General features: G+C 36.2%; 1 protein-coding gene across 1 annotated transcript; it reads right to left on the bottom strand.

Annotated features, from left to right (window-relative positions):
* Positions 1–10,736: 10,736 nt before the first annotated feature.
* LOC114103543 (serine peptidase inhibitor Kazal type 9) lies at positions 10,737–15,626 on the bottom strand. Its single transcript, XM_071612800.1, has 4 exons — positions 15,572–15,626; positions 14,474–14,502; positions 12,187–12,314; positions 10,737–10,782 (listed from the first exon to the last, which is right to left on the bottom strand). The coding sequence occupies exons 1-4, from the start codon at positions 15,624–15,626 to the stop codon at positions 10,737–10,739; spliced, it is 258 nt and encodes an 85-aa protein (XP_071468901.1).
* Positions 15,627–18,516: the final 2,890 nt, after the last annotated feature.

The following is an 18,516-nucleotide window of genomic DNA, read 5'->3' on the forward strand; positions in this document are numbered from 1 at the left end:
TAACATATATGCTGTTATGGAGAGCTGCTTCAGAAAACACTCTGAAGTCAGAATTCAAATCAAAGAGAACATTATTTACCTGGCCAGGGACTGTCACCCATCCATAGAGACTGAAGCTCTGTGGGAGAACAGCAGTCTCCAGATCTGTTCATAAATTTTCAAGGAACAGGTCTCTCAAAGAACAGAACTGTTCCTTGAGAATTTATGACAAAAACCACAACTCAGGGGCTTGCTCAGCGTCCTGTAAGCAAGCCAATCACAGAAGTTAAAACAATAATAAGTGGGACCTGTTAACCCTAAGCAGGACTGGAATTTTCCAGTTAGCAAGCGAGCAAGTACAGAAGCTAGAAAAAAGCAATCAGCTTTGCAGTTCAGTTGACCACGATTCCCGGGTTCAAGCAGGTGCTAGACAACCATATCCTGAGTTTAAGCAGGGGTTGGTGGGGGCGAGAATCTATTTCAAAGTCATGTAGACCCACAAGTGCAGTCAAACCTAGAATGTAGCTCGCTATGACCACCGATGCATCCTGAGTAGGGTACAATTTATGGGGTACAAAGTACAGAAAAACAATTTTTATAAGAAAACAACTTTCATTTCAGTTTCTCCAGAAACAGCTCTTAAAACAGATTTTTATAGAAGGCAGCAAAATGGAGTCTTAGGCTTGTCTATGACAGTTCTTACTTTATAATTGTCTTATCTCACTTATATCTATAATCTATATTTTTTTACTAATCTATAACCTTTAACTTAGACTCTTACTGATTTTATGGATTAGTTTACACCACAACAATGCTAGTTTATTACCCTCTAACTTATAAGGCACAGACTCAAAGAGAACCAAGGGTGTTGCTTAAATAGCTTGCCCACTACTTGAAAGTTATTTATTACCATGTATTAGAATTCTCAAAAATGTATAAGTACTTTCAAAATGAACTAAAATGAAATTGCCAAATGATGTTTTTCATCCCCTGATGAGTAAGTAAAGATTTATAAGACCACTTTATAATACTATCAGCTAGCCATTCTACAACTGTTGTTATACACACAGGGCTATCATGAGCTCTTTGCAAAAATTATGGTATTTAAGCTCACAGTAATTCAGTGAGGTAGGTGTTATAAAAATTGTATAAGTGAGGATTTTAAGGTGCCTTTCCAAGTCACATAGTGACCAAGGTGGGAACCAACAGAGTTCCATCTGGCTCTAAAGCCATTGGCACTTGGCTACTCTTCTCTATTCATTCCAATTAATAATGGATTGAATCTAAAATTCTTTCAATAAGACAAGTTTTGGGCCCAGTGCAGTGGCGCATGCCCGTAATACCAGTGGTTTAGGAGGCTGAGATAGGAGGATCACAAGTTCAAGGCCAGCCTCATCAACAGTGAGGTGCACTAAGCAAATCAATGAAACCCTATCTCTAAATAAAATACAAAATAGGGCTGAGGAAGTGGCTCAGTGTTTGAGTGTCTTTGAGTTCAATACCTCCCCCAAAACAAAACAAAAAGCAAAACAAGCTTTGATATTAAAAAGTGTTAATTATAGCTACAAAGCAAAATTATAATTATTTCTGATGATTGTGGATACATGATTCTAAGTAATATCTTTTACAAATTAAAAGATACAAAAGAGCTTTTGATTTTGAGATAGAAAAAAATCCAATTTAACTTTTAGATTATGTAAGATAAGTAATTCTATACCACATGTTGTAATAATATTTTTTTTTTTCTGAAGCAAGTACATTTTGCATCTGGAGTAAAATCAAAACCATCTATTTTGGGGGATTTTCTTTTCAGCTCTTACTCTGTGCCAGCTTACATGGGCTTCTCTTCAAGACTTTGCATCAAAATAATGACCAGGTTCAACTCACTCAGCAAGAATGGGATTATGATTGCTTTTCTTGTGAGACTACAGGAAAAAAAGGACTTGACTGGGAATTAATCACACAATGAAGGATCAGTCTAGTATATGATACCAGGCTGTGTTCTCACTACATATGGACAAGTTCACAGTACATTTTTAAACTTTTAAAACCTTGTATTAGTCATAGATAATGAGTTGAATCCATATTGATTTTTACTCAATAAAGAATAGTCTATTGACATGAGCAGCTCAATAATGTGCTGTGTTTTTTTTGTTTGTTTTGACAAGAAAATTTTTGCATCAAAGCAGAGATTGGATGATGACAATCTTTTAAAGACCTCAGAGGAAGTTTCATTATCTAAAAGGAAATTAGGGCAGATGAGTCTTACGGTCGACACCTAACCATGAGATTATGTGATTCAGTGACTTCATAACAGAAAAAAAAAATTCAAACAAAACCAAAGCAGATTAGCTCATCTTTGATATGAAAAGATTCCAGGATTTTCTGGACATAGGTTCTCAATTAAGGTAGGAAATTAAAGTGATAGAGTCAAGAGGGATTATTGCTTCCATGCTGCTGAAAGTGGCTATAAAAGCATTATGGTGGAGGCAAGAGAAGTGACCTGCCATGATCAGCCTCTCCAATTTAAGGCTTGCATTATATCCAGGCCAGATGTGTCATCTCTATTAAGAAACAGCTCTTTTCATGAACAGGACCCTAGAACAAGTTTAAAAGATTCAATGAGTCATGGGAAAGAATATCACATGAAAGATGATCATACAATATGACCCAAATTAATTCTAGTTTACATTGAAATGGTGCATAAATAATTCTTAGTGTGTTCACATGTATTTTGTCATTTGACTAACATACACTGGATGTGGATATTACCGTCTTCTCCATCTTATAGAGGATGGAACTGGCCCTTAGAGAAGTAAAATAACTCGTCCAAGTTATGAGGACAAATAAATGACTGAAAAAAAGTTTTAAAAACAGGCTCTCTGTTGGACATTCTCATTCAAGATTCCAGAAGAAAGGGTCCTAGCATCTTCAAGCTAGGATGAGGATCTACGTGTGTATCTTAAGACAGCAGAAGCTGAGCTGTTCCTCACCCTTTGACTATGATTGCCTTGTTTCCCAACATGGTTAACTCTAAAAGGCCAAGTGTATTTGATGAATGGAGAACTGGAGACCATTATTACATTCGATTTGAAGGGTCAAATGTAGCTGTACTCATCAATTACATTGCTGTTGTTCAGCTTTGCCCTTCTTTCTCTTCCAAACATTAGAAAGCAACCTGCTTTGATTCAAGATTTTTAACAAAACATTGTTTATTCCCTTTTCTAAACTGACTGTGCAAAATATAATATTTTAGACCTGGCCTTTCAAGTTCAAAGGATTGAAGGCATTCTTTATCATTCTGATGGACATAGTACCCATGGCCTGAAAAGACTAGGTGACAGAGCTCATATTTATGTTTCTGTAAATCTAGAAATCTGTTCAGATGAGCTGCTATGGGAATAGGGATTCTGATGTTGCCTAGGAAGCACAATGCAGAGCTTAAGTCCTGAGGTCAAGTTGTGCACTTGTCTGTCATAACTCCATCATTTCCTATTAGTGTTGGACAGCATCTGTCTTCATTAAATGTCATTGTTCTTATGTTTTAAAAAAAGATTTATTAACTTATTACTCCTGATATTTTTGAAGTTCTATCTATGATCTATAATAAAATTAGATGTTAGGTATACCATGGTAAATGTGATAAACACTGTCTTCAGGTAAATGTTATAAACACTGTAAATCTAGTAAATATAGATTTACTAGAAAGTCTTATTCATAGATCTTTGTGAGTCAGATGATATCATCATGTGAAACATTTAGTATAACATCTGGTGCAAGGTTTTCCTTAAATTTATTAAACTCAGGAAGTACACAAGAACAGTCCTAAAAATACCCAGAGAGTTCTCAAGAGTTTTTATCTGGGATCTCATGACTATAGATAGGACAAATGAGGGGATAAATAATACAGGGACAATAACTAGACTGGCCTTGATAAAAATAAGACCATTTGATAGTAAGAGCTCATGATTGCCTCAGGCTCACTCCAGGGACTGAAGAAGGAGCCACACGAATGTGTTAGGAATTCCGTAGAGGCAATTCCTGCATCGTGTATAAGGATTAGAGCCATCAGTGTTTTGTATTTTTTACAGTAATAATAATGCTCATTGAGTTCTAATTATGTACCAATGAATATTCTAAGCTCTTCTCATTCACGAAGTCATTTAATACTTAACCAAAATTCTATGGGGTGGATACAAATTTAATGCCAATATAACTGAGGAAGAATGAAGTTGAGCCCAAGTTCAAAAAGCTGATGGACATAGTACCCATGGCTTGAGTGGCAAAGCTGAGGAATCCTATGTAAGCCAACAAAAATATGCATTTAAAAGAGAAACATCTCTGGCTCAAGTGGGACTAGAGTGAAGTAGTGTGGCTTCACTGTTGTGATGCTGTGGCAATGTCAGGGACTCCTGCAGCTCCTTAGAGTGCCCTTTGAGGACCACGGGTCTTTGTGTGTTCCTAAGTGCAGTGCCCAGTGCAGGTGAGACTTTTGGCCATTTTGAGGCAAAATGAAGAATAATAATAATATGCAATTATGTTGGAGATCCTATTATTTCAGATTATGAAATAGTTTTAAAAAGAGATGGTAAATTTTAAAGTACCGACTCAATTGACAACTCTATATTAATCTTCAGTCAACTACTTTTTAAAGGCCACTGTTTAATGGCAGTTTTTTAGGAGGTCATTGGGGAGGAAAGATAAAAAGGCAAAAGAAAAAAACATCTAAAGAAAGATTTATCAAGCAAAAGTAAATATGAAATTGTGTTTTTTATATTGACAATGTATGAAACTTAGATCTACATATGGGACTAAAATGAACTAAAATGGCAAGAAGTTTTCCTAAAGACTATGAGTGATTTTTTTGTTTGGAATTTCTATTGTGATTTTTACTTTATTTTGCAATAAATAATTATAAAAATGAAAAATAAATGGTCTGTGATATCCAGATATCTTTGTATTTCTGAAACATTTTTGACAAAATTTTTTTGCATGAAGATGCCCTTTTTACCATTATTTAAAATTTTTGCAGTATAGAGGATTGAACTTAGGGGCCTTGAATAGGCTAGCCAAGAAATCTATCACTGAGCTACACCCAGCCCTTTTTATTTTGAGATAGTGTTTCACTAAGTTGTTAAGGCTGGCATTGAACTAGAGATCCTCTTGACTCAGACTCCTGAGTTGCTGGGATCACAAGTGTGACATGCCCTTAATTCTTTGCTTTGATCCTCATGGAAACTTTCACAGAGGAGGAGAAAATATTCAAGCCAACTGAACAATGTAATTCTCAGGACAGCCTGTGCCACTTTCTCTGTAATACAAAATATACCTTTTGGGCTGGTTTCCTGGTCAATTTAGGATTATTTTAGAAGAATAGTGTCCCTTAAGGGAAACACGTCCTTGTAGTCAAAGACGACTGTAGATATTGGAGAAGGAAGAGAATTCCTTAAAGGGAAATATATTGATGCTATGAGTGAATCTCACATCCAGGGCCAATTTAGATTGGAGGACACCTTCTTTTCTCTTGGTTCTCCTTTTTATCCTTTCTCTATTTTGCCATAAATTAATGTATGTAAGAAACACATAGCTTAATAATAATAATACAAATGCTCAATTGTCTATCAGTATAAGAAATAGCACATGAGCATTATTTTTTAAGTCTTCGATGAGCATTTTCTCTAAACACCATTCTTTGCTGCTACTGAGGCTTCCGGTTCCCACCAGGGACTACTCTGCTTCCTTCCTTATACTAAGAACAGTCATGAAACTGTAGATTCTCAGAACATTTTCCATCTGTGGAAGTAGTGAGGTGGTTGTCCTGTTCTCTAAACTTGGCTAAATAATATTTATGCCCCACTACTACACACCCATACTAATTTGGTACCAGGAATTGAACCCAGAGGCTCTTAACCACTAAGTCAAATGCTTAGTTAAATTTTAAGATAGTTACTTAGGCCCTTGTTAAGTTGCTGAGGCTGGCTTTGAACTGCCTCAGCCTCCTGAGCCTTTAGGATTATAGGAATGTGCCACCATGTCCGGTTGCCATTTGTTGTTTGTAAGCAAGGTGTAGTATTCAGTGTGGGGCTCTTTATGACATTAGGATATTTAATACCTGACTTTAAATACATTCAATCTATAGTTTGTTTTTATGTTGTTTTCCCTGGCAGTTTAAAAACTACATATGTATGTCAGGCATTGCTTCTAATTAAGTCAAGGGGTTTCAAAACAAAAAGGGGTTTTGCATATGAGTTGAACTTATGAAAACCACAAATTTTTGTTGTCTTTATCATTTAAATCTACCATTTGTTAGTTAACTCTTGTCAGGCACAGTACTATATATCTCTATATATCTATATATATATATATGTTATACACATGTGTGTATATATATTATACATATGTGTGTATATGTGTGTGTGTGTCCAAGTCGTCTTTGACCAAAAGACTATATATATATATATATATATATATATATATATATATATATATATAGTCTTTTTAAGAAAAATCTGTAAAAACTAATGTTTTCTTGTTTTGAGAGGTGGGAACTGAAACTCATAGGTTAAGCTACTAACCCAAGGTTACTTAGAAGTGATGAACCTAGAAGTGACCTCAGGGCACTCTACCTTTCAAGTCAAACCTTACATTTTGCAGGCTTTACAAATAATTTCATTCTGACAGGGAGGACAAGTTATTATCGATTGGGTGTGGCAGCAAACTAATAGTAGTTTAAACAATTTGTGGGCTTTCAAAGACAGGAAAGTCCTCAAAGCCGGAACAGAGGTAGAGCAACCATGGAGCACAGTGGAAGTATTACCTGTGGTTTGGGGTGTCTGCCACTGGGCTCTGCTTCTCCAAGTGGTAAAGAGAAGAGGAGGAGGGAAAGGACACATGCTGCAGGGGTTGGGCTACCTGGGCAGGGACTGAGGCTGGGGATGTGACTGTGGTAAGAAAAGGAGACTCACACACAAGCAGAAGGAGATTCAGAACGGAGGCAGAATGCGTGCAAGGATAGAATAAAGTCCCAAATCCAGGCTTCTTGTTCTATGAGTCACAGGGCTTGGCTGGGCCCAGGCCAGGTGTTTCAACCACTGAGCCTATTTGTGAACACTAAATGCCTCATGTTCCAGGAAGAAGCACCTTAGAGTCTAGTGATTGGGAATGATTTGATGGTTTCCAGAAGCATTTTTCAGAACTCTGGTAGTCCTTTTCCTGTATTTAAGCAGGAGCTCTTAAAAAAGCATCATTCTGACTATTGACTTTGCACTGATAAGTTTTCAGGATCTCTCTGTGTGCATGTGTTTTGTTAAAGAATTTATTTGTAACCCTGACATCCATTTCCTTAATCTGAACCTTATTGTTAATGAACATTTCAAAGTTAATACTTGAGCTTAATGTTCTCTGACAGAGTAATGAGTTACCTGTTCCAGAAAGACTGGTCGAATGGGTGCAGTAACACGTGCTGCTTTGCTTAAATAGGAGGAGGAGTTAATTGGAAATGAAACAGTGAGACTCGAGTTTGAGTAGGCTTTGATACTAGCAACAGGTTTTGGTAATGTATTTACATTGTAAGGTAGCAAGCACCTTGACAGGATAATTTTTCCTGGTCGGGACGGGATAAGCCACCTGAAAAAGTCTCAAATGGCAAAGAAATAAAAGGCAAAGTCAGAAAAATAGTTTTAAATGCAGAGTGCCTGATGGGTCCAGCCCACACAGGTGCTAGAGCTGAAGAATTAGAAAATGGCTCCAGCGGTTTATTTAAGGGGGTACATCAAAGGCAAGGGTAAGGTTTCAGAGGTGGAGTCTTGCGTAGTGATGTCTTGCAGTCCAAAGGTTGATTGGCATCTTGGCGGGTTACACACATCTCAAAGAGGCTGTGTGACTACAGCAGGTCACCCCATCTCTGGTGCTGTGTGGGACCTTTTTGAGCAGAGCTGAGGGGAGTTCAAATGTATCTGGGCCATCTTACAGCAGAATTGCCTCTGTTAAGTTCCCAGATAACCAGACTTTCAATCGGCTTCCATGCAGATCTGATCAACACACACTTCACAGGAAGCTCTCAAAATATTTATGCGATTTTATTTGCATATCTAAAATATCATGGCAATTTTCCTTTCATGTTATAAGTGGGAAGTATTTTACAAGGTGGTCTTTCAAAAGGATGATAGGAATGTAATGAGGAGTCTTCCACTGTGGTGATTGCAAGGTAACTGCCATTTTGGTGACTTCTTCACAATCTTTATGAAAGCGTTCATGGATTATTTCTAGGGAACTTGAAGCAGCATTCAGAGTTCAAGTTGGTGCAGGAACACAAACAGATGTTATGCATTCTAATGTTGGAGCTGGATCAGGAGTTGACGCCTTGCTTCAAAGTTTTCTGGTATAAGACACCACGGTTTCCTCACTTACTTTTTGATAGAAACCAAATTTGTTTTATGTTAAGTCAGTTCATTCATAAGGCATTAGTTGAAGACATATGGCATGACAGCTGTAAGCTCACAGTATGGCAGAAGAGACAGATGGTTATAGAGCTGATCTGCTATATGATACATGCTAATCTAAGGGGGACCAAATATATAGAAGAGGAAGACAATGTGGAAATCAGTAAGATGGAAAAGTTGGAAAGAGTATTGTAGGAAGAGGGAAAAGCAGGTACAAAACTGTAGAGTGCATGGAAGATTCTGAGAGTGCTAACCACCCTGGTGTCATGTATGGAAAGGACACTGATGGCTTTGAAGAGTGAGGAGGCCAGTATGAGTGGGGTTGTAGGTAATGAGATTGACTAAAAGTGTTTTTAGGAACAGGATGATGAGAGGAGGCTGTGTTTTAGAAACATCATTCTGCATACAGTTGTAAAGTGGACTGTGAGGAGTGGGTGATTGAACCATAGGAAGGAAGAGTGATTGAAAAACGTGAACTGATCAACAGTTCTCTGTTGGTTTTCTATGGTACAGTCTCTCATGTTGCCTCTGCTTGGAATGATGCTTTGGCTGTTTTCCTTGGCTGTTTTCTCCTATCTGAATCAAACCTCACCCATCTATCTCCCTTTGCTAATTGTGGGGAACCACCTGTGAGCTACTTGAGGGGTCTTTACATGGTACTGAGTCATGGAGTCTTAGGTGTTTTTCTTGGGAACTATCCCAGCTTTCCCATGCATATCAGACCGTCCCAGACCATCTGTCTTCCCTTACTAGTGAAACAACTCTCATAGCTCTGGAGTTGGGCGTAACCCACTGGGAACTGGACAGCCCACCTCCCACCTTATTTGGCAAAGAACATTCCATCAAAAACCTTTGATGTTTCCCCATATAAATAAAGCAAGCGTGGGCTTCATCACTCTCTTTCCAGTGTGGAAGCTCATTCCCTTAGATTGAAGAACCGTCCTGTCTCCGCTTTTCAAAATTACTTCTTGGGTACTGTGGTTTTTTTCCACCGTTTTCTCTTTATTATCTTTTATTCTGCAGTCAGCTCATTCCATGAAGAGAGATACCAATTCCATCACCTGTGCAAGAGCTAACTTTTATCCATTTGTCAGATTTCTGGTTACAAATAACCTTCCTAGGGTAATTTCATGATTGCCCAGTCTAAGTCCAATTTATAAATATATGTATATACACACATACATATGTTTGGTATATTATTAATAACCATCACTGATGAATGTTATTATATTTGTTCACAGATACATTTCTAGAAGCATATTGTAGAGAATAGATATTTGAAAAGATGATTACGTTCATAATTATCCATTCACAGCACAATTTTTTGTAACTCTGTATATAAAGTATGTTCACACCAAATTATGCCATTATACATGAGCTCTCATTTTTTTGCATACAATTCTTAATACACCTTTATACCACCATTTATCATATGTCTGTTTGTATATAAGGTATGTTGACACCAAATTCACATCTTCATACATGTATTTTGTATAATGATGACCCTCTCCTTCCATCATCCTAGCAGTTTTCTAATTCTTGTGCCTGAAGTCACCTCCTTCATCTGTTCACATTTCTGGAATATGCAATAACTAAGAAATGCACAGTGTTTTTTTTTTTTTTTTTTTTTTCTTAGTCTGAGTAAGAAGGATATATTAGCTTCAGGGTTTTGATTTTTCAGGTTCTATTCTTTTTTTTTTTTGGTACCAGGAATTGAACTCAGGGGCACTCGACCACTGGGATACATCCAGCCCTATTTTGTATTTTATTTAGAGACAGGATCTCACTGAGTTGCTTAACACCTCGATTTTGCTGAGGCTGGCTTTGAACTTGTGATCCTCCTGCCTGAGTTTCCTGAACTGCTGGGATTACAGACATGCGCCCCACCCCCCAGCCCAGCTCTTATTGCTAGTCTTTTTTTTAAATATTTTTATTGTTGATAGGCTTTTCATTTATTTATGTGGTGCTGAGAATTGAACTCAGTGCCTTACACATGCTATGCAAGTGCCCTTCCACTGAGCCACAACCCCAAACCCTTATTGCTAGTCTTAATGACCTTTTTTTCTCTTCCTTGCAAATGTGGTCCTAAGATAGTCTACTAGACATGTCCTAAAATTAAAACTAATCTAGAAGATTCCAATTCACTCCCCATAGAAGAGTCAGATACATGTTTATTTCACTTAGGCCTATTTTATTCTACAAAGAAATCAACATATGGTGATAAGATTAGGCAAGGTGTGATGGATTTCTGGGAAATGAAATGTATCTCTTAGTAAGAAAATGCATTAAAAGGTATTTTGGAATCAGAAGATGGATTCAACATTTTCCAAAATGTATAAATTTAAGTCTTTCATCAGTTTCCCTGTAGAAAGAGAAAAGCAAGAAATAAGAAATGCTGAGCTCATTAGCATTTCATTAGCATTGAAAGTTCACCAGTAAAAACCCAAAGTGGAAAAGTCTCCCACTTACTGATGTTTTTAAAAGGAATGACTATATTTTAGCAGTATTTTCAAAACTGGTGCTGATTACATAAAGATGATACTCAAAAGATATCACAATTAGTTTATATCCTTGAAAATATTTTAATTGACTTTTTTTAATTTAAAGGAAACATTCATTTAGAAGGTTTTTTTTTTCAGGATGCATTATAACTTTTCATTAAAAAAGAACCAGGACAGTATGTCATGAATTTTAGATTTGGTTTCATTTCATATATATTTTGTCCTATATATTTTGAAAATACTTATAAGAACCAATATTTTTCTAGACTCTTTTTTTTTGGGGGGGAGGGTGGGTATCAGGGATTGGACCCAGGGACACTTTACCACTGAGCTGTAGTATATCCCCAGACCTTTTTATTTTTTATTTTGAGACTTATTCTCTAAGTTGCTGAGGCTGACCTCAAACTTGGATCCTCCTATCTCAGCATCCTGAGTCTCTGAGATTACAGTGGAGCACTATACTGTTCCTAACTCTAAACACTCTTGGATATCACTCAGCATTTCATGTTTTTTGATCTGATGCTACTCAAAGGTTATTTTTTAACCTTTGAAATGCTTTTGCCTATTTCATTTTAAAATATATTTTTTACTATATCTAAAATATACATTTCATTGAAATATCATACTGTAAAACAGATCAAATCTTTAGGTTTTTTTCAGATATGGTCCCTTTTGTACAATCATTAGGGGAATTTTTGCATTTCCAAACCTAGTTACTGAAGTTGAAAATTAATATAGCTCATTTTAACAGATGTGGATTGATATGCTGAGGGAGGGGGGCGGGCATTCCTTGCCTCTTGAAATAAGCATGGACTATGGGATTTCTTGGTGACGTCTTTGTACAGAGTCTCTACATAATATATTACAAGGTGAAAGTTGAACTAGATGATCTCAAGTTTCCTTCCAATTTGGAGATTCTAGGCTTCTCTGATTCTGAAGCTTAATTCCACAAAAGTACCCATTCTCAAGGAATTACCCAGAAGTATTCTGTATGAATTACCATGATACTTGTCTTTTTCACTCATAAAGTTCAATAGGAATGTTGTAAGAATAATTATTTTACTTTTAAGAATGAATGTACATCAAAATACATGGGGATATGACACCAGGGACTTTCAAATCCTCTGAGTCACAGGGTTCTGATTTTCCACAGTCAATATGATATGTTTCCCATAGTTTGTATGCCCTGAACTATTTCTCTAATTGTGGTATTTAGCACATAACTTTAACTCAAATATAAAAAAATATAATATTTCAGTACTTACTTAACTTTAAAACAAAAGATACATTCATTGGAATAGGTTTTGCCATCAGATCCACAAATTGGTTCATAGACTAGAGGACAAAATCTTAGTTCTTCTGGTGGTAGGTTTCTATAAGGAGTGCAATTAACCTAAAAACAAACATTAAAAGTTCAATTATTTCAATCACATATTTATTTCCAAGGATTTAGTATTTGCCAAGCAAGTCCAGAGCAAGTCCAAGTAAGTCCATGCATTTGTTTATTAGTAAAATTGTTGGTCCTTATCTAATCCATTTTAGATATACCATGTATAAAGATATTTTATTTTGGATAGAAAAATCATAAGCAGCCAGGCATGGTGGCGCATGCCTATAATCTCAGCAATTTGGGGGCCTGAAATAGGAGGATCACAAATTTGAGACCAGCCTTAGCAACTTAATAAGGCCTTAAGCAACTTAGTGAGACCTTGTCTCAAAATAAAAAAAATAAAAAGGGCTGAGGATGTGGCTCAGTGGTTAAGCCCCTGAGTTCAATCTCTGGTACCAACAAAAACAAGAAAAAGATCATGAGCAATAGACATCTTTATATAGTTGGTTATAAAAATCATAATTTATTTCAAAATAGAATTTTCTCACTACAGTGGTTGATTCATCAGTTCTCAACACACATAGCATATCCACAAATGTACCCATTCTCAAGGGATTACCCAGAAGTGTTCTGTGTGAATTACCCTGATACTTATCTTTTTCACTCATAAAATTCAATAGGAGTGTTGTAAGAATAATTATTTTACTTTTAAGAACTAGTGTACATCATTGGTAACTTTTAACATTAGTTATTGGTTATTCTCTTGTACACTTGCTATACATTTCACCAGCACACAGACAGACGAATGTATTTTAAATTAGAGTTAGGAATAACAGTTCTAAACTCTGGGAGCAAAGTCAAAGCAGTGATCTACCTATGGGAGTAGGTAGAAAATTTCTGAGAAAGAGTTTTCTGGATTTGTTATCTTTGAGCATACTGAAGAATGTGAACAATACAGTCAAATATGGAATTAAAATTCTACTATATGACCCTGGGGCAGTTACTTCACCTCTCCAATCTTTAGTTTGTTTACCTGCAAAATGAAAGTAGTAATAACTGCATTGTGAGGTTGAAAGACAAAATAAATATTGGAGAAGACATGTGTACAGTGCTTAGAACTACATGGCATGGAAAACACTGAAAAAATAATGGCTGTTGTTTTTGTCCTTTGTCTTTACTTCCTGGACGGCACAAACTCCAGTTCTGTAAAACATATTCTGCATCTTCAGCTCATTCAGTTCTAGAATTCCAGAAGCAGTATTGTACTAATTGTTTATCTCTGATGGTATAACTGGAAAGTGCTCAAACTCAAACCTGAATTCACCTTTGCCTCCAGATATGCTCCACTCATAAATTTTTTCATTCATCAATTGCTATCCTCCATGTACCTCCTACATTTAGGGAATGAGTTGAGTGTTGCTGATGCAAGGATCAATAAGCATGACACAAAGGCAGGAAGACCTCAGGGGCTAGTGTAGCAGGAGATAGTGGTGCCCCTGATAAGTCCATGCCGGCCTGGCTTTACTTCCCCTTGATTGCTCAAAGCCCAGAATTGGGGTTTGTGTGATATAATTCAGACAGTGACTACCAAGTGCTTAACCTTCATTAACCCTTTTCATTCTCACAACTATTAGATGGTGAAGGATGGCTTGAATTGGGGCCTGTAGGACTAGGCTTATATCTTAACCTTATTATTTTTTAATAGATAAAATAAAAGATTCACAGACATAAAAGAAATTGTCCGGGCCACAGGGTCACATAGTTAATAATCAACAGAGTTAAAATGAGTACTTAAAATGCCTGAGTGTTGGTTTTTTTACTACTATACCCAGTTTTTTTTCCAGCAATAATCATTATGTAAATAAACCATGAAGGACAAGTAGAAATAACAGTCTTTATTCTCTTAGAGGCCATTTTCAAATTCTGTAGGTTTAGGTCTTAGAACAATCTCACAGTAACTTTTCCTAGGGCCACATGAAAAAGAGGTAGAATTGAAACTCAAGACTTTTTAACTTTGATATTAATGTCTCATCAATTTGTTCTTCCACCTTCATTTTGGGGCGATCACTCTATAATGTTAGAATTAAAACCAATTTTGATACTCAGAAATTAAATCTTCAACATAAATATAGTTAATATATAATATCAAACATTTCCTTACTGATATTGGCCTTTAAAATTCTTTAAAATTAGGGTTTTTATATCAAGAATGATTAACTGACCTGGTACTCCTCTGTGGAACAGTCTATATCTGGAAGTAAAACAAAGACAATATTAAGTTAAACTCTGGAATAACCTAATCTTATTAGAGAAACGATATTTGATTTATGTCTCAGTTTTATAAGACAGTGTAAGCTTTTCTTCAGAACTCTGTATCCACTTAATATCAAAGGTCGAAGCTTCTAACACAGATTTTTTTCTTCCCTGCTTTTGGAAAATGATTGAAATGTCAAAAAAAATAATAAAGGTGCTATGATAAATGAGAAGTTTGTCTTATTCTTTTTCTTTTTATAATAAAAGCTCAGTAAATACTGAAAAAAATTCTTATATGAAAGGAACACTGGGGTTTGGGGAAATAACTCAGTTGCTAGAGTGCTTATCCAGCATGCACAAAGCCCTGGGATTGATCCCCAGCACCACCAAAAACCAAAAAAAAACACTAATATGAAAGGAACATCTGCTTTTATATAGTAGGCATAGGTAAGTGGCAGAAACTAAACTCATGGTTAAAAATTCTAGGGAGGTAGTTTTTTGGGGGAGGTTACTGGGGAGTGAATTCAGGGAAACTTAACCACTGAGCCACATACTCAGCCCCTTTTTATATTTTATTTGGAGACAGGGTCTCGCTGAGTTACTTAGGGCCTTGATAAATTGCTGAGGCTGGCTTTAAACTCATGATCCTCCTGGCTCACTGGGATTATAGGTGTGAGCCACCATGCCTGGCAGGGAGACAGTTTTTTAACTCAATAATAGAAGCAGAATCAAAGAAGAATTGCTCATGTAGCCAAACAACAGATTATAATGTTCTATGAAAAGAACACACCTCCACAAATGGTGCTATGAAGTCAAATAGAATCTGGATGATAACCTAAGAAGTTACACAAAGTGTTAGTATGGATTAGAATTTGGTCTTAGCTGACCATTGACATTGTTCAACCCCAGAGATGATGTGATTTAGTGATTCATTGGTAGAGACAAAAAAAGTAATGCTTCAGAAAGTTTCCTTATGACCTATGTGATAAGCACATTCTAATATTATGTAGGCAGAGATGGAGGAGCTGTTTTCTCAGGGCAAGGGTAGTGTTATGAGAGATACTCACTGAATATGGTTGCAAGTGCCACAACCAGGAGTAGGATAAAGGATGTTGTTCTCATAGTGCTGAAGTGGCAGAGGGCTGTCAGATACAGGTAAAATAAATGACCTTCTAGTATCTTTCCAGCTATTTAGATATTTTTATATTGTCAAGAGCTCCCACCTCAATTGTGAAATAGCAATTTCCAGTGACAGAATCCTGAAGTGATGTCAAATAGGTCTGCTAGGCACGGAAATTCTTTTTTTTTTCTGAAAGATAAGTAATAACACCACCATTTCAATAGCTAATAGAACCTAGTAAAACTGGTGCTATTCTTATATATTGCTGTTGTTTTCTCTTTATGAGCCAGAAAGCCTAAGATTTTATGAATACTTTCACTTTTATAGTTTGATTTTCATAACAAAGTTATCAGGTAGCCATTATCATTGCTTGTTCTGGTTTACAGATAGGGAAGTGAAGTCTCAAGGAAGTTCAAAAAGTTCACTGAAATTGATATGGATCAAGAATAAGATGGTAACATTGCCCTGAGCCACAAGCACATGCATGTTTAGTGACATTTTCTATTTAATATGGTACACTCCAATAGACCAAAAAAATTGTGCTTTTCTTAAGCCATGCTGTATTTGAAACTTTTTTAAAAAAATGCTATAAGAACACTGATATTATGTAAATTTTTAAATAGAGTGACTCTATAAGGAAAAAAACTAAGTAAATAGCAAAAAGATCAGTAGAGTAGAGGGAGGGGAACAGGAAGAGAAAGGAGAGTAGGAAAGAGGGAAGTACTAGAGACTGAATCAGAGCAAATTATATTCCATGCTTTTATAATTTATGTCAAAACAAATCCTAACGTTATGTATAACTAAAAGAACCAATAAAAAGAAAAATAGAATAAAATCAAGAAAAAAGAATATCTTGAAATTAGCTCTTGATTTTTGATAGACAGAGATGGTAGGGCTGTCTGTATCACTAATGGAAGGAATGCCTTTTGGGGGCTGAGAAACTGAAATTTATACTTGTGTCCCTTTAAAAGGATAAAGGTAGATGGAACTCGTGGTGGGATGGTCTGAGACCAAGCATCATAATGTTCCTGACATAAAACTGAGAGTCTTGTACACCTGAATTTATTGTTAGCTCCACTATATCTATATGATTTTGTACAAGTTATTTATCTGCTATATGTCTACTTTCTTTTTCTTCATTTTATCTTTAATTAAATATTAATGAACCTTTACTCTGTGCTAGAGACAGTATTACACCTTGGGCATGCCATGATCAATGAGAAACTTGTAGTTTCCCTCATGTAGTCATAAGGACTCTCCTCCACCAAACTTTCATCAGCATCCTCTGAACCCTTTTCTTGACTAGGCTTTGACCTTGGACCCTATCCTGTTTTTGGCCTACCCCCAAACAAAAAAATCCCATTAAATTATCCCAGCACCATTGATATCTGATCATGCTTGATACTTGATCAAGTTCCTCATCCTCCATCTTTGATATAGGACATTCTACCTTAGCAAGAATCCTGTTAGGTCAGTTTAACAAAAATCCCCCTACCTTGATGTTTTCTTTGAAGTAATTTTCCATTCACAGATCCAATCCCTTCTCCTTGGCTATGAATCCTCACTTGTCCTTGTACTTGGAGTTTAGCTTAATCTCTCCTCTCTATTACAATACTCTCATTGTAATAAGTCTTACATAAATCTTCCTTGTTGTCTTCACAAATGTCAGAATAATGTAAATAAACTTTCAGGATAAAGTTAATGATACCTCCACCACAACCTCACTGTGCATTTTAAATGAGGTCATAAATGTAAAGTACTCATATCTAGCTTGTGACAAGTTATGAACACACAAGAGCTTTTTGTGACAATGATCATGATGATAAAGGCAAAGATGGCATCTGTGATGTGGAGAAGAGACTCAGAAATCACTTGGAGACTATTTTAAGGTAAACAAGTTCTGTATGTTTGTGGCCTGATTGGAATAAAAGATCTTGGCATGATAGATAAAGGAACTTTGTGATGATCAGAGATGTTTGACAATGACAATGAAGTAATAAGAACTTGTCATTTGAAGTGTCCCATGAGTCTGGGTGGATACCTGTCAGAGCCTCTGAACAAGTGATTCCTGTATGCATTGTGACGTGGACTCCATCCATATTTTCACAGAAAAATAGATATTTTATAACAATTGTAATAATAACAAGAATACTTACTGTGAAGGTACTATGTGTCAGATACTATTGTAACTGCTGTATGGGTATTTACTCGTTTAAATTTTAAAACAAGTTTATGAGACAAAATATTATTACTACCAGACTTTAAAAATGAATAAAGCAAAGCACGGAGAGATTAAGCAGTTATTCAAGGTCACAAGAGCAAGCAGAGAAGTTGGAAACATTACATAGAAATATGATATATTAAACAGAAGACAGAGAAGCTCTGTTAGTTGAAGTGGGAATGAGGGAATGTAGTGGCCTGGGGTCTAGTCCCCATTTTCCCACTGTGATCACTGAGTAATGCTCATAAAATCCTCTAGGATACTTGGAATAATTTGAAAATCACTGATCTAGATAAAAAGTTCCCCAATTCTAGAATTATGCTGTGATAAAATTTCATCATTATGAGACAAAATAAGATAGTGTTATTACTTTTTCTTTAGTATGGGAATCCTCTTCAAAACCTCTCTGGATTTTAAAAAAAGCCAACAACTTTATTATCTTATAAGCTTCCCTGTGAGGTGAAACATTGGTATAGGTGATCACTGACATTTCATTTCTAACTTGAAGTGTGTGTCATTTCTTGATCGCGAGAGAAGGTGGTCTTGGCTTATTGTTGATCTTTTCAGGAATCAACTCAGAAAGCAGGTGGCAACACACAAGTCATGTGGTTTTCTGGGGAGTTTTCCTGTCAGTCCTCATGTGTAGTGAGCCCAATAAACTGCACCAAAAA

This window comes from Marmota flaviventris, chromosome 5 (assembly GCF_047511675.1).
Source record: "Marmota flaviventris isolate mMarFla1 chromosome 5, mMarFla1.hap1, whole genome shotgun sequence".
Classification (NCBI taxonomy): Eukaryota; Metazoa; Chordata; class Mammalia; order Rodentia; family Sciuridae; genus Marmota; species Marmota flaviventris.

Excerpts from the sequence above, each read along its gene's own strand:
- LOC114103543 (XM_071612800.1), bottom strand. The coding sequence starts at position 15,626 with ATGAGAACAACATCCTTTATCCTACTCCTGGTTGTGGCACTTGCAACC. Across the intron at positions 14,503-15,571 it reads GGCACTTGCAACCATATTCA|ATATAGACTGTTCCACAGAG; the intron begins GTGAGTATCTCT and ends TTTTACTTCCAG. Across the intron at positions 10,783-12,186 it reads ATCTTTTGTTTTAAAGTTAA|GGAAACTGATGAAAGACTTA; the intron begins GTAAGTACTGAA and ends CTCTTTCTACAG.